The 14,759-nt window shown below is 47.8% G+C and overlaps 1 protein-coding gene across 7 annotated transcripts in view; it reads left to right on the forward strand.

The window, feature by feature from the left end:
* Positions 1–490: 490 nt before the first annotated feature.
* Positions 491–14,759, forward strand: part of MBOAT1 (membrane bound O-acyltransferase domain containing 1) — a 159,562-nt gene continuing 145,293 nt past the window's right edge. For 4 of the 7 annotated variants that reach the window (XR_011251125.1, XR_011251123.1, XR_011251122.1 and 1 more), the window contains exon 1: positions 554–1,413. Coding sequence is in view for 2 of the 7 variants with exons in the window: in XM_069562800.1 (XP_069418901.1) it covers positions 1,318–1,413 (96 nt within the window). In the remaining 5 variants the exon portion in view is untranslated. Of the gene's footprint in view, positions 1,414–2,013; positions 2,112–14,759 lie in introns of all 7 variants that reach the window. The other 3 variants (XM_069562802.1, XM_069562801.1, XM_069562800.1) reach the window with 3 other exon arrangements.

The raw sequence follows: 14,759 nt of genomic DNA on the forward strand, positions 1-14,759 counted from the left end.
GGCCTTCAGTTGGATTTGAAGCTGAAGGTCACATTGAGGACAATTAGTTCTGTTCTAGAGGGACTGCCTCCTGTTTGGTTGGTTTCTCCACCAACTAATTCTTGGCTGGGTTGCTCCGCGTCCGTTCCCAGGTAAACTTCCAATGCAAAGTATTGAGCTTGGTTACCTGGTGAAGCCTGGGGATTGACACCAACTCATTTTTTTTTTCTACCCATTTGATTTCAACACTGCTTTCCTGAAAGTCTTCTTCATCAGCAAGCATTACAGCAGTTCCTGGAAAGAGCAAGACTTTTATGATTCTCAAAATCTCTGTATCAACTGAAAAAGTTTCCCAAGGACCAGTGAAACACTTCTGGGGACAAAGAAGTGAAGGGGCCAGGTAACCCGTTTTTAGAACCGGTGCTGGCAAGAAAGTGATCAGAAAGCACACAGTACCGCAGTAGCATCGTTTCTTACGGGAGTGAAAAGAATTTACAGTCCGCGGGGGGGGGGCCGGACATCCGATGTCAGAAGCGAGCAGTTCTAGTGTCTGAGCTTCTGTGACACGAACCGAGGGTGTAGGAAGCTATGCGTGTCCGCAGGAATGTAAGGAGAGAGAAGGGGGTGAGTGATGGGGCGCTGGCTGGGAGCATCGGGGTGTCCTTGGGTTTCCAGCCCCCGAGCAGATGAACTCTTGGCCGCAGGGAAAGCGCAGGAAACCTTCACCCGAGCGGGAACCGGGAGGGTGGGGGTGCTGAGACTGTGGCGGAACCAAAACAGGGTGTGGCCAGGGCGCTCCCGAGTGCTAGGCGCCCGCCTTGGTGACCCGGGAGGAGGTCGTTTTCGGGTGGCGGGGAGAGAGGACGGTGAGCTCCGGAGAAGGAAGAGCATTGGCTCCTCCCGCCCCACCCCGGCCCGGGGCTGCGCAACGTCGGGCGCAGGGCAAGGCGGCGGCGCCCGTGGCGGCGCTCTCCCCCCCGCGCGGCCGGGGCAGGGCGGGCCGGGTGGCGCTCGGGGGCCGGGCTCTGGTCCCCACTCAACCTTCCCTCCCTCCGCCTCCCGGGCCGGGCGGCCGGGCCAATGAGCGGCGAGAGGAGGGGAGCGGGAAGCCGAGCGCGCTGGGCCGCGGCCCTCCTACCGCGCCCGTAGCCGCAGCGCCGAACGCCAAGTTTTGCGCCCCGAGACTTTGCGCCGCGTCTCGTCCTCTGGCTCGCAGCTCGGTCCCGCGGGAGCCCGGCGGCCGCGCGCTGCCCTCGGGACGGCCGCCCGCGCGCACTCGGGCGGGAGGACGCCGAGCCGGGGGCCGGGGCTGGGGGCGGCTCCTCCCGAAGATGCAGGATGGCAGCGGAGCCGCGGTCCAGCCTGTCCTACCGCACCACGGGGTCCACCTGTCTGCACCCGCTCAGCGAGCTCCTGGGCATCCCGCTGGACCAGGTAACTGCGGGCGGGCGGCCAGGCCGCGCGCTGGGGCGTGAGCGCAGGCACCCTCCCCGAGCCGGAGCGGGAGGGAAGCCGGGGGAAGCGAGGAGGGGGATGTTATCTACCTCCGTCCCCGCCCCCATGCAGATTTCCCTGCTTCAGACTAGACAGGTGGAGTTTTGTTTGTTTGAGTTGATGTTTTTCTCCTGTACGTATGGGGGGGGTGTGGGGGGGGGTGTGGGGGGGGGTGGGTATACCCTGCACAGCAGATTCGAATAAACTTTGTTTTGGTCTTGTTTGAAGTTTGGGGTTGCCTCCTTTCCTGTAAGCCAGTTCTAAAGCCTTCTGATAAATGAAATCGTGTTCCGTCAGTGCACTCAAGTCTTCATTATTTTTAAGTTAGTTGAGCCTACTTAGAAAGTAAGCCTGAGTGATGTCTAAGCAGTAGCCTACCGTTTGGGGATAAGAGACCGGGGTGTTTCGGGCAGCGAGGCTTGGAAAATCGGGTTGACAGTTATTTTGTGCCCTGTGCGATCTCCATCCTCAAGTCAGGAGGGACACAGGATGCTGTGGTTTTCCGAGGGCCGTGGTTTATTCAGTCAGTCCGTTCTCCAGGGTCCAGGCTCCCTAGCAGGACAGGTTATTGGAAGAAGAGAGAGGCTGCTGCAGGTGTTCGGACTGAAACTGAAAATAGCAACAAACAGTAATTCCAGGTAAGAAATCTTTCTAAGCGTTAAGGCTCTTAACCCATTTTTTTGGTCTCTCTAGATGCTACAGGCTAGATCTGTCCTGTGTTTAGTAGTAAGCCAGTAAATACATAGTTGACCCTTGAATAAGACAAGTTTGAATTGAATGGATTCACTTATATGTGGATATTTTTCAATAGTAAGTACTACAGCGCTGTACCAGTACTGAAGCTGCTTAAATCTGCAGAGTCTAGGAACGGAGGATACAAGGGGCTGTCTGTAAATTATAGGCAGATGAACACCTATGTGGTTGAAGGGACAGCTGTATGTTATTTAAATGGAATTGGGTAAGGCGTTCTGGAGGAGGGCCCGCATACTCCTGTTTCCTGCTGAGTTTTCATCCAGTTTTCTTCCTCTGCCTGTTCCCTAGTGAACTTTAAAAATTCTTTCCTTCACACAAGAGCATACCTGCTGCACTGTCCACTCCCATTCCTTCAGCAATGAGGAAGTGAAAGCTGGATGTTTGCTTTACTCAGATGCTGTTTTCTGAGCTGCCCTCTACCTGGCCCCCTTTGAGGCTTTGATTCAGAACTCCACCTGATCCGACAGTTGCCTCTCATCGGTTGTGAAATCCCAAAGGTCAGGAGGGGTTTTTTTCAGCTGCCCGTGCCTGTTCTTGTAGTGAGGATGTAGTGATTGCCAGGGACCTGCAAAGGCAGCAATAATAGCAAATTCTCTAGCCCTGAAATGAAATCTAACTCAGAGCTGAATTTCCTTTCTGGGGAGTTTGTTTCATACTTAACCCCTCTACCCTCCATCACAATTTATTTTAATTGCACTTTCCATTTGCAGCAGTACAGCACAATCCAGGTTTGTTTTTTTTTTTTTTTGTATGGAAAGAGATAGATTGTTAATAGATCCTGGAGATTGATGGCTAAGAGGCACCTAAGATGGATGTTATTAAGTGCCCTGTAACTGCCTCCACCATCATCTTGAGTCTCCTGGATTTCTGACAAAGGAATCCTGGTTTTAATTTATAAGAAAGAATGAAAGATGGAGAGGGGAGGGATTTGGGGGTACACGGAAGGAGAAATGTGGGCTCTAGACAAGAAAGGCACACCTGTGATCTTAGATCTTAGGGAGGCCTGCTGCCCTTCAGCTGGGGTCCAATCACAGTGATTCTTGGTGGAAGACACCCGTAAAGGGCAATACCCCAGCTGGCTTATTTAGGCCGAGGGAGAATCCCAAACCATAAACAATGTGGTTTGAGGCGAAACTGTGGCTTGAGGGTTTGGAAGCTTGATGTGTTTTTCTCCCTCACACTTTCAAGGGCCTTTTAGATGTTAGACTGACTTGCGGGTAATTCCTGGTCTGCTAGGAAACTTCCTTTGTGACCGTCAGCTGGTATTCTACCAACCTGGAGCCTCAGGGTCCTCATGTGTAATGTGGGAGATGGCAAAAGACCTACCTTTGGGAGTTGAGACATTTTACATAGATGTGAAGTGCCGTACGGTCCTTGTATCAGACAGGGGCCTGGCAGGAAACAATTCAACTCAATGGCTTATAATGAAGAAACTTCCCTGAATTACTTAAGAGTTGTGGGTGGCACTATAGGAGCCAATAAAGGATGTTCAGGTACCAAGATTGGGTGCTGAAGGGGAATAGGGAGAAAGTCCTGTTGCCTGGATGCAGGGGCAAAGCAGAGAACTTGGCCCTTCTGCTCCCCATCCCCTGACCTTTGCATCTCTTGCCGTGGCCCCTGGTGGGTGGCTGGCCTAGAGCGCCTGTGTGAAGTGGTCTGAGGGACTTCTCCTGGGCCACAGGGAGGATGAGAAATGTGGAGCCAGCTCTGGAGGACAGACCTAGGCTAAGAGCCCAGCCCTTGATACACATTTGCTCCTGGCCCATTAAAGAGTGCCTTCTTATTGGCCTGCAATTTGCCAAGAATGATAAAACATATCTCAAGTTGCCCAAGTAGTGCCTCATATACCACTTACAGACGACAGTGAATCCTCTCCTTAATGTTTCAGGATTTCACATGTGTGTTTGTAATTTCTGAATTGATTGCGCTTGTGGGAATGTCTTTGGCTTCTAGGTCTCCCTGGGTCAAGTCGTTTATTATTTACAACACCTGAAATATCTGCTGAGCATTCTGCTATGTGAGTGAAGAGCTCTGTTTTTCATCCAGTTCTTCCATTTATCTGTTCTCTTAGCTCTTCGGGGGAGCCCATGTGCATTGCGACTATACTCAGGAGAAGTCTCTAGTTTTAGTTTCCAGGGGCTTTGACTAGCCTGGACTCCTCTGAAAGAGGTTAAATGCAAAATCATCTTATTTAATTAGAGACTTGGAGCCCAGCAGTTCAGGTCCAGAGTATTGGAAATGGAGGATGTATGGGCCTTCACAGTTGCCTCACAGATGAGTTTGTTGAAAACTGTGTTTCTAGAATGAGTTCCTTTCTGTTAGCAGATGTGGAGCTTGGGCAGGGAGCGGAGGATAACTGATCTGCTTTTCTGTTTAAATCATCTGTTCATACCCTCTCCACCCTGTTTAGGTTGTGGGCTATGACAAGATCCATCTTTAAACTGTCCCAGCCTTCAAATGGACTAGGACTCAACTAGTCCTAAATGGACTCAGCTGCCAGAATGCTGACATTCCTAATGTGTGTGTCACTTGATCATATCCGAGGAGCTCTGCAAGAGGAGGAATTCCTGGCTTTAAGGACTTTGCAATTTGGTGAACTGAGTGCCAAGACTTTTTTTTTAACCAACTGAACCCCCCCCAAATTTGTCTGTATTTGCATAAAGTATCAATTCAGTATTAAATTAGGATTCTTTGTCTGGATTTCAGTTTTTCCCCCTAATGTGGCATCAGCAGAAAAAAGGGACAAAGGAAAAATAGACCAGGAGATAAGAATCTAGGAAGTGATTGCCGAGGTTAAAGCAGTCAAGGTTTAGGTCTCTTCCTGTAGGCTTGTATTATAGTTTAAAAGGCTAGATGAGTGAAGACTAGCTCTCAAGGCCTGGCCTTCTCAACTCATGGGCTTCTCAACTACCCCCGCCTCTGGTGGCTCAGATGGTAAAGAATCTGCCTGCAGGGCTGGAGACTCAGGTTCAATCCCTGGGTTGGGAAGATCCCCTGGAGAAGGGAATGACTACCCACTCAGTATTCTTGCCTGGGAAATTCCACGGACAGAGGAGCCTGGTGGGTTACAGTCGCGGGGTCGCAAAGAGTCTGACACTACTGAAGCCTCTGACCATAAACTTTCTCTACCTGCCTGGAGTTTTCAGTCACCTGGTTGGTTCCCTTGCCTGTCTGTGGAAAGCCCAACCCTCAATTCTTGTCTTATCTAAGCCTTGCCCTTGGTTAAAAGCTTAACTCACATTCCACAGTCATTATTAAATATTTATTTCATACTTGTAATGCCAAGGACTTGGTCAGGTCATAGAAATATAAGGGTTAAAAAAAAAAAAAATCAAGGTTTCTGTCCTAGAAGAGTTTATACACCTATAAAGGAGACAAAAGACCCACATAAATATTAATATACAAGTACTATGTCCTGATGAACCGGTGTAAGTGCTAATAGAGGTATGCTGTTGTTCAGTACTCAGTTGTCTGACTCTTTGTGATCCCATGGACTGCACACGCCAGGCTTCCCTGGCCTTCGCTATCTCCTAGAGTTTGCTCAAACTCATGTCCATTGAGTTGGTGAGGTCCAACCATCTCATCGTCTGTTGCCCTTCTCCTCCTGCCCTCAGTCTTTCCAGCATCAGGATCTTTTCCAGTGAGTCAGCTCTTTGCATCAGGTGGCCAAAGTATTGGAGCTTCAGCATCAGTCCTTTCAATGCATATTCAGGGTTGCCTTTCTTTAGGATTGAGGTTTACACGTGGTAGCTTAGTGGAATGGAGATGGGAAAGCCACAGGACACCTTGGACTCCTGTAGAATTTACTGTTTACCTTTGACACCATTTGTATTTGACACTTAGTAAATGTTACCTTATTTTGTTAGCTGTCCTACATTTGTATGCTGAGTTTCAAACTAAAGTTTTCTTGAGGGTCAGGTTTTATTTCCCTTTGTATTCTAAACAAGTAGTAAATACTCAACAAATGTTTATCATTAGTAACAGTATGCTGCTGCTGCTGCTAAGTCGCTTCAGTCATGTCCGACTCTGTGCGACCCCATACACGGCAGCCCACCAGGCTCCGCCATCCCTGGGATTCTCCAGGGAAGAACACTGTGTATAGGCCCATGCTAATGGTGTACGTGATCAGATGTTGATGTAGATAATCTTGTTTTTCAAGTGGACAGTGGATGGGTCTTTGTGGGGAAAGGGCCCGCCACTGAACATCCCCCCTGTTGGTGCTGCCTCCAGGCTATACCCTCGGGTTTTTGATTTGAACCATCTGCTCTCCACCCTAGGGCTTTCCAGTTGACCCCAGCTCAGGATGCATTTGGCAGGCCAGAAAACGTCAGTCCTGCAAAGAGCCACTTCCATTTATTTCTTTGGCCTCACTGGTTCCTTCAAGGCCAAATCTTCTCTCCCCACTCAATTTCCCTTTCATTGTCCGAGAGTGAAAATCATTGACTCCCAGGAGGAAGCTCGTGCTGTTAGACCACAGATAGCAAATCCTGAGTTTCTGCTGTATTCCAGGAATTCTTGGAACCAAATAAGGCTGGGATGATTCAAACATGAATAAATTGGGCCCTTCCTCAAAAACCCTGGAGAAGGAAATGGCAACCCACTCCAGTATTCTTGCCTGGAGAATCCCATGGATGGAGGAGCTTGGTGGGTTACAGTCCATGGGTCACAAAGAGTCAGACACAACTGAGCGACTCCACACTCAAAAAATTCACTGGCGATTGGGGCGAGGGACACAGAAGTCAACCGGTGTTGCTTCTGTGCAGTGCCTGGGCCAGCAGCATCAGCCTTGAAGCTTGTTAGAAACGTCCATACTCTCTGCTTGGAGCCCCATCCGCCACTCTGCAGGGCAGACCCAGCTAGAGGGTGGTCTCATGAGCCCTCCTGGTGGTGCTGGGAGCAAGAAGTTGGAGAATCACTGCTGTATACAGATAATTGGGATACAAATGAGTTTAGTGCAGTGGGGAGTCGGGTGAGGTTTGGTTGTCAGAGAGCATCTCACGGGTGGGGCGGAACATGAATTGGGTCTTGGAAGGACGAAGAAGTGTTTGTGTGGTGAGGTGGGTAGAAAGAACAGCACGTACAGAAAGTGGGGAAGTGTGAAACTGCGCTTCGTTTGAGGTGCTGAGCCCACTGAAGTGGCCGGTGGGGCTGCGCTTGTGAAGACTGTGGGACCGTAGGTTGGGGAGGGAGGCGGGGGTTATGTCACAGAGAAGCTGGAAGGCTCTGGTGAGGTGTCTGCACTTCATCCTGCAGACCAGCGGGCGGCAAGCTTTTTATATAAAGGACCAGACAGCAAATATTTTCAGCTTTGCAGGCAGTCTTCGTTGCATCCACGTCACTGTGCCTTTGACACTTCAGAGCAGCCCCAGACGGTATGTAAATCATTGGGCCTGGCTGTGTTCTCCTGAAACTTTATTTACGGACACTGGAATTTGAATTTTGTGTAATTTACATGGGTTGTGGCATTCCCTTCTCTTTTAAAAAAAAAACCAAACCTTATTTTTGGCCGTGCTGGGTGTTCGTTGCTTCGTGTACGCTTTTCTCTAGTTGGGGGCTTCTCACTGGCGTGACTTCTCTTGTTGGAGCTGGGCTCGAGGGCATGTGGGCTTCAGTAGTTGCAGCCCACAGGCTCAGTAGTTGTGGTTCGGGACTCCTGAGCACAGGTTCAGTAGTTTAATTGCACGGGCATAGTTGTTACGTGGGAGAAGGCAATGGCACCCCACTCCAGTACTCTTGCCTGGAAAATCCCATGGACGGAGGAGCCTGGTGGGCTGCAGTCCATGGGGTTGCTGAGGGTCGGACATGACTGAGTGACTTCACTTTCACTTTTCACTTTCATGCATTGGAGAAGGAAATGGCAACCCACTCCAGTGTTCTTGCCTGGAGAATCCCAGGGATGCGGGAGCCTGGTGGGCTGCCGTCTATGGGGTCGCACAGAGTCGGACACGACTGAAGCGACTTAGTAGCAGTAGCAGCAGTTGTTCCGTGGGACATGGAATCTTCCTGGACCAGGGAATCAAACCTGTGTCCCCTGCATTGGCAGGTGGATTCTTATCTGCTGTGCCATAAGGGAAAGTCCAAAATTCTCTTGATTTTTTTTTTTCCCAACCCTTTAAAAAAATGTAAAAACACATAATTAACATGCAGGCCGCACAAAAACAGGCAGGGGCTGGATTTGGCCCGAGGGCTGGAGTTTGAGATCCATATCCTAGACTGATTTTCCTCCAATCTGGTGGATGGACTCGCATCAGAATATACTGTATGCTTCTGGGATTCGATTCAGGCCTAGTGAGTCCAAATACCTGTCCGAGTGAAGGGGCTGCCCAGGTGATTCTCCTGACAACAGAAGTTTAGAGGCATTGCTCACATCAAAGGGAAAGCGTTGAAGGGTTTACTGTGAAAGGATTTTCATCTTGTGAAGTGGGGTGGGAGGTCATGGCTGAGGGATGAAGGGATGGAAGTGAAGCCGGAGTTTTGAGGATGAGCGGATATTTTGGGTGGTCTTTATGGGGGAGCAGAGAAGGAGCTGCCTGGGGTCAGTTGAATGGGTTGCTGGGTATAATCAACCCACTGAAAATCAAAAGCGTCAGGATTTGTGCCAGTCTGTGATTTTTCTCTTTCAGCAACACCTTCTCGGAGCAAAAGTGAAATAGACAGTTGGAAGGGAAAGTTGTTGAGACGTTAAGAAGTAAGGGTGTTGAGAGACGCTGACAAGTAGTTAGAGGTGGTGACAGTGAGAAGGGAAACATTAGGAGATTGGAGGGACTTTGAAGAGCAGGTGCTGGGGAAGTGAGAGAGCCAGGCACCGGGGTATTCAAGTTGAAGATCCCTAGCAAAGCTTCCCTGGGAGAAGGGATGGAAGTTGATTCAGTTTAGCAAGCCCAGGAACCTAGAGGGGTTTGAGGGATTGTCCTCTTAAACACTGAAGCTCCCCAGGTTCCCCGGGGATGTGAGGTGTGGTACCTAAGCTCTCCAGAATGTGGAGGTTGGTGGGTGCTGACAACTAGGAGGGACCAGAGAGGGCATGACCGGCTCTGCTCTCAGGCCCTCAGCCAGTTGCTCTGCAGGGTGCATCCTATCCAGGGTTAGGAGGAGCCAGACTTTGGTCTGGAGGGGAGGTACTTCTTGGCTGGAAGGATGGTGCCTCTCTTGAAGGGTGTTAGGAGCTCTCCTACCCCCTTTATAGAAGGAGGCAGCAGCTGAGCCTGATGAGGGGAGCAGAACACGCCTGCTGTGTTCTTTTGATGCTTGCCACCCCCGTTCCCTCCAACAGCCCCGTCTTAGGGGCCCAGTTCATAATTGGTGCTAATTAAACACTTTAAGAATTGATGCTTTCAAACTGTGGTGCTGGAGAACACTCTTCAGAGTCCCTTGGACAGCAAGGAGATCAAACCAGTCAATCCTAAGAAAAATCAACCCTGAATACTCATTGCATGGACTGATGCTGTAGCTCTAATACTTTGGCCCCCTGATGTGAAGAGCTGACTCACTGGAAAAAACCCTGATTCTGGGAAAGATTGGGCAGGAGGAGAAGGGGATGACAGAGGATGAGATGGTTGGATGGCATCACCGATTCAATGGACATGAACTTGGGCAAACTCCAGGAGATAGCGAGGGACAGGGAGGCCTGGCGTGCTGCAGTCCGTGGGGTCAGGAAGAGTTGGACACGACTTAGTGACTGAACGACAACAGAACACTTCATGAATACAAGACCAGACAAAATGCATTCAAGTGCTTTCTAAAAAAAGTCCATTTTAGAGGTCTTTCTATTCAGGCTAACAAATAAATAAGGGCAGAGATGCTTCTTTCACATGATTGGCTGATTCTACACACACTTAGAGCTTTTAGTGTGCAAGTGTATTACTAAATGGCAGAGGATGGTGGAAGAAAAATCGTCCAGAGCAGCACTGCGGGAGTCTGGACAAGCAGTGACTTTTCTTCTCTCTCCTCGCCCATGTGGTGGTAAAATCGGGAAAGCAGATGCTGGGGGCAGACAGCTCTCCCACCAGGCTGAGAGCTGAGGGAGGGAGCTGGGAAGACTCTGAGGTTTCTGGAGCAGAGCAGAGGTCAAAAGTGGGAGGGAGGTCAGTGGTGGGAACATGAATCATGGAAGCGGAGGAAGAAGTCCATAGCTGCAAGTGTGCACGCCCAACAGGAGGCTGGGGATGAGAGGCAGGGTGCTCGGCAGGGCAGGGAAAGTGCCTCCTGGGGGCCCAGGGGCCTGGTAACGCCATGGCCAGCAACTGACCCTGAGCCTTGCAGTCTTTCCTGGAGCTGCTCGCAAAGAGAGTGGAAAGATCCTTTGTGGTTCTGAAGAGACTGCTTTTGGGAGATGGAAGACGCCTTTTAAAATAGCCAGAGGCTCAGTGGCAAAGAATCCGCCTGCAATGCAGGAGACACAGGTTCACTCCTTGGGTCAGGAAGATCCCCTGGAGGAGGGCATGGCAACCCACTCCAGTACTGTTGCCTGGAGAATCCCATGGTTGGAGGAGCCTGGCGGGATACAGTCCATGGAGTCGCAAAGAGTTGGACATGACTGAATCGACTTAGCATGAGCATAATGAAACGGTGAGATGTATTGAGGGAAAGACTACATTATAAACCCCAAATTCCATATAATAAAGAGGACAGGGTGGGTGGCGTTGGGCAATGTCCCTCAGTCCAGCCCTGTGTGTGGGAGGAATGACTCCATCCTAAGGGACTCGGGTGGGTCCAGTGGGTGCTGGCCGGAATGGCCAATGCTGGCTGGTGTCAGTCTGGTGGCCTGATTTGACCACAGTTGAAGGGGGATGTGTCCATATGCTTTCTGGCATTTCAGGCAGAGGCCTGGTGGGTCCTGGAGCTTTTGCCTACCTGTCATGGAACAAGATGTGTTTTCTTCTTGACTTGGCCTCAGTTTACCTGTCTGCCCTAAAGACACCAGCAACTCCATATGCTGGATGCTTAAATAGGCTTACAGGTCTTCAGTGGGACTTCCCCAGTGGCTCAATGGGAAAGAATCCACTTGCAATGTCGAAGACACAGGTTCTATCCCTGGGTCAGGAAGATCCCCTGGAGAAAGAAATGGCACCCCACTCCAGTATTCTTGCCTGGAGAATCCCATGGACAGAGGAGCCTGGCGGGCTACAGTTCATAGCGTCGCAAAGAATCAGACACGACTGAAGCGAGTAAGCCCACACAGGTCTTCAGTAACTTGCCTGCAGCCCTAGGGCTGGGCGAGGGCAGAGGCAGGACTTGAACCTGGTACTCTGCAGGCTTTGCTGTAGTCACTGCCTTGCATCCCAGCATGCTTTCCTGGGTTCTATAGACAGCACAGCAGACAGTGCTTTCCTGTGGCTCAGATCCCCTGTGCCTTTTACACCTTCCAGCTTCTGTTCACACTTTCCCCTCTTGCAGGCTGTAGCCCTCATCCTGATCCTCATTTCCTGTTTCACCCCCTCCTGTCTGCTCTCTGTGACCCTGGCCTTGCTCTCCCCTCTTCCCTTATAGATTCTCCCTCCCCCAGGGCCAAATGACCCCCTTTTATTTTGTTTCTCCACAGCACTGTCTCCATATCACATGTACCTCTTTTGGGGAGGAAGGATTATGACAGTAATCCAAAGGGTTATGTTTATTGACTTTGTATATGCATATCTAAAGGAAATCAACCCTGAATGTTCATTTGGAGGACTGATGCTAAACTGAAGCTCCAATACTTTGGCCACCTGATGCTAAGAGCCAGTTCATTGGAAAAGACCCTGATGCTGGGAAAAATTGAGGGCAGGAGAAGGAGGAGGCAACAGAGGATGAAATGGTTGGATGGCATCATCAACTCAATGGACATGAGTTTGAGCAAACTCCAGGAGATAATGAAGGACAAAGAAGCCTGGCATGCTGCAGTCCATGGGGTTGTAAAGAGTGGGATGTGATTAAACGACTGAACAGCAATATGTGTATCTACTTGTCTGGATATTGGTTCTGTGTGTCTGTTTCTGTCTTTTTTAAATAGACAATTCAGAGTTGATATGTAATATTGTATTAATTTCAGCTGTACAGCAAAGTGACTCAGTTATATATATTTTTCAGATTCTATTCCATTATAGGTTATTATAAGATACTGAATATAGTTCCCTGTATTATACAGTACATCCTTTTTTCTTACCTATTTTATCTATAGTTGTTTCTATCTGTTAACCGCATACTCATAATTTTTCCCTCCCCACCCTTTCCCCATTGGTAGCCATAAATGTTTTCTATGTCTGTGAGTCTGTTTCTGTTTTTTTTTTTTTGTATATAAATTCATTGGTATTATTAAAAAATACTAATACCAATCTAAAAATCTGAAAAGATTCCACATATAAATGGTATTATATAATATTTGTTTTTGACTTCACTTAGTAGGATATACTCTAGGTCCATCCAAGTGGCTGCAAATGGCAATATTTCATTCATTCTTTATCACATGGTGCCTCTTACCTGTGTCTCAGATATTTATTGGTCTTTCTGCCCTGCCTCACTCTGAGAGGCTTCTTTCTGTAGTTGCTTATTGAACACCGCCTACCAAATATTGGGCTGGAAGGGGGATACAGAGATGAGCTAGGGCCTGTGCCTTCTAGCAGACAAACCTATAAGCATGTGTAAACTCTTACAATGCAGTATGCTTAATTATTCCAGAAAATATGTGCACCCAGGCCTCAGCACCCCTGGGCCTCTTCTGGGAGATTATGTGTGTGGGGAGTGTTCTTCCTGGGAGTTCCTGCTTTAGAAGGAGGAGAGAAAGTGCAGGGATGGGCCCCGGGGGACAGGCAGAATATACCAGCAAGAGGAAACTGTTTGAGCAAAGGTACTGAGAAAAGATGAACTTTCTCTGTGGGCAGTGACTAAGGCTGAATCGTGGCCATCTTGGTATGCTTAGGAGTATGAAGTAAAAGCTAAATAAACTTGCTTCCATTGTAGTGGAATTTTATTTACATATTTGCGTTGGAATGGATGACTAAGTGATGAGAAACTCAGGGGCCAGTTCTTTTTAATCACTGGGTTAGGCCTACCTGTTTCTTATTTGGACCCTGCATTTCAGATCGAATAGGCCTAATTTCTGATCGAAAGTTAATTAATGGCCCAGTTGCTGGTAGTGAAATGTGAATCTTGAATTGTTTAACATTCTCCATTCCTGTTTTCATTGTGTGAAGTTGATAGATTTATTACCCTAGATAGATCTATAGTAATAGATCTATTACTATATGATATAGTCATATCATGGGCTTCCCTGGTGGTTCAGATGGTATTATCATCATCTTTTGGGGGGTCAGAATGTCTCATGTTAGTGTGGGCAATATGTAGAAATTCCTTTCCCAGTCTGAAGTCACTTATACAAAAAGTACAGTATACCCCAGTACTCTCAAGTATTTTTGAAGCATGGCCTCTGAATTACATTCATAAAGAAAAATTTCATGAACAGATTATATCAAAGCAGATACAATCTGGTAATATCTTTTTGTGGCAGTAACTTATAAAAAAAATTAAGAATTCAGTCTGTGTAATTTAATTGCAGTATTTGGTTGTGTGCTTTTCAGAAGCTTTCTCTTTTAAGTAAGTCAACCCTTTCAGTAAATAAGACAAAGGAAAAACTTGCTGCAGACTTATTAATGACAGTTTCTAGTAGTTTTGCCAGAAAAGCAAAAGGATAGAGAACAATCAATGGGAAAAGTACCTTCACATAGTTTATAGTGGTTAAAAATAGGCTTTATTAAAAGACCACTATCCCTTAGGCCTCAGTTACATGACCATGTGCCACAAAATGAACTCATTAACCCAGTTGTAATGGGTTTTTACTTGGCCAAAAAATATGTACTTGGTGAATCATTTACCAACTTCCTTATAATAGAAGGGCTCTGCTTATAACTGTTGTCAGTGGTTAATCTTCTTTGAAGTATGTTTTTGAAAGTCCACACGGCATTAAAGCGTCTCTAAGTGTTGAACTAAGATTTCTGGGGGGGTGGGAAAGGGGGTTGGTGCTGAGGGTTTCCCAACCATCCTATTGTTAAAAATATTCCATACTCCAGCTTATTTACCAAAACAACAACACAAAGCTTGGGTTCTTGTCTCATTTGAAAAAAAAGAGCAGGGTTTTACTGGAAAAGTTTTCTTCAGTTCTAAATTCATATTTCAAACAAGTAATTAAAAAATCCTGTGGTTTGTCCCCCCTCGATTTTGTCTCATTCCTCATTCTGTGCTTCTTATCTGAAACAGAGTCAGCAAAGGTATATACAACATAAAGTTGCTAAGCCTAGAGGAAGTTGCTAAATTCAAAAGTCATCTTGTGAAATGTCACGAAGTGGTTTAACTGTGAGTGTCATTGGGTTGAGACGTCTTTCCTCCGAAGACCTCCCCCACCCATCCCCACCCCGGCATTATTTGTTGCTCTGTCTTTCTAAAAATTTAATTTCTCTTATTTTAAATATTTATCTGTTTTAATGAAACATGATTTGTGTTTGATTAGCTCATTTGGGGGCTTTTACTTTGTGTAAATACAGATGTTAAGAAATGAGTTTTCT

Source organism: Ovis canadensis, chromosome 20 (assembly GCF_042477335.2).
Source record: "Ovis canadensis isolate MfBH-ARS-UI-01 breed Bighorn chromosome 20, ARS-UI_OviCan_v2, whole genome shotgun sequence".
In the NCBI taxonomy this organism is placed as follows: Eukaryota; Metazoa; Chordata; class Mammalia; order Artiodactyla; family Bovidae; genus Ovis; species Ovis canadensis.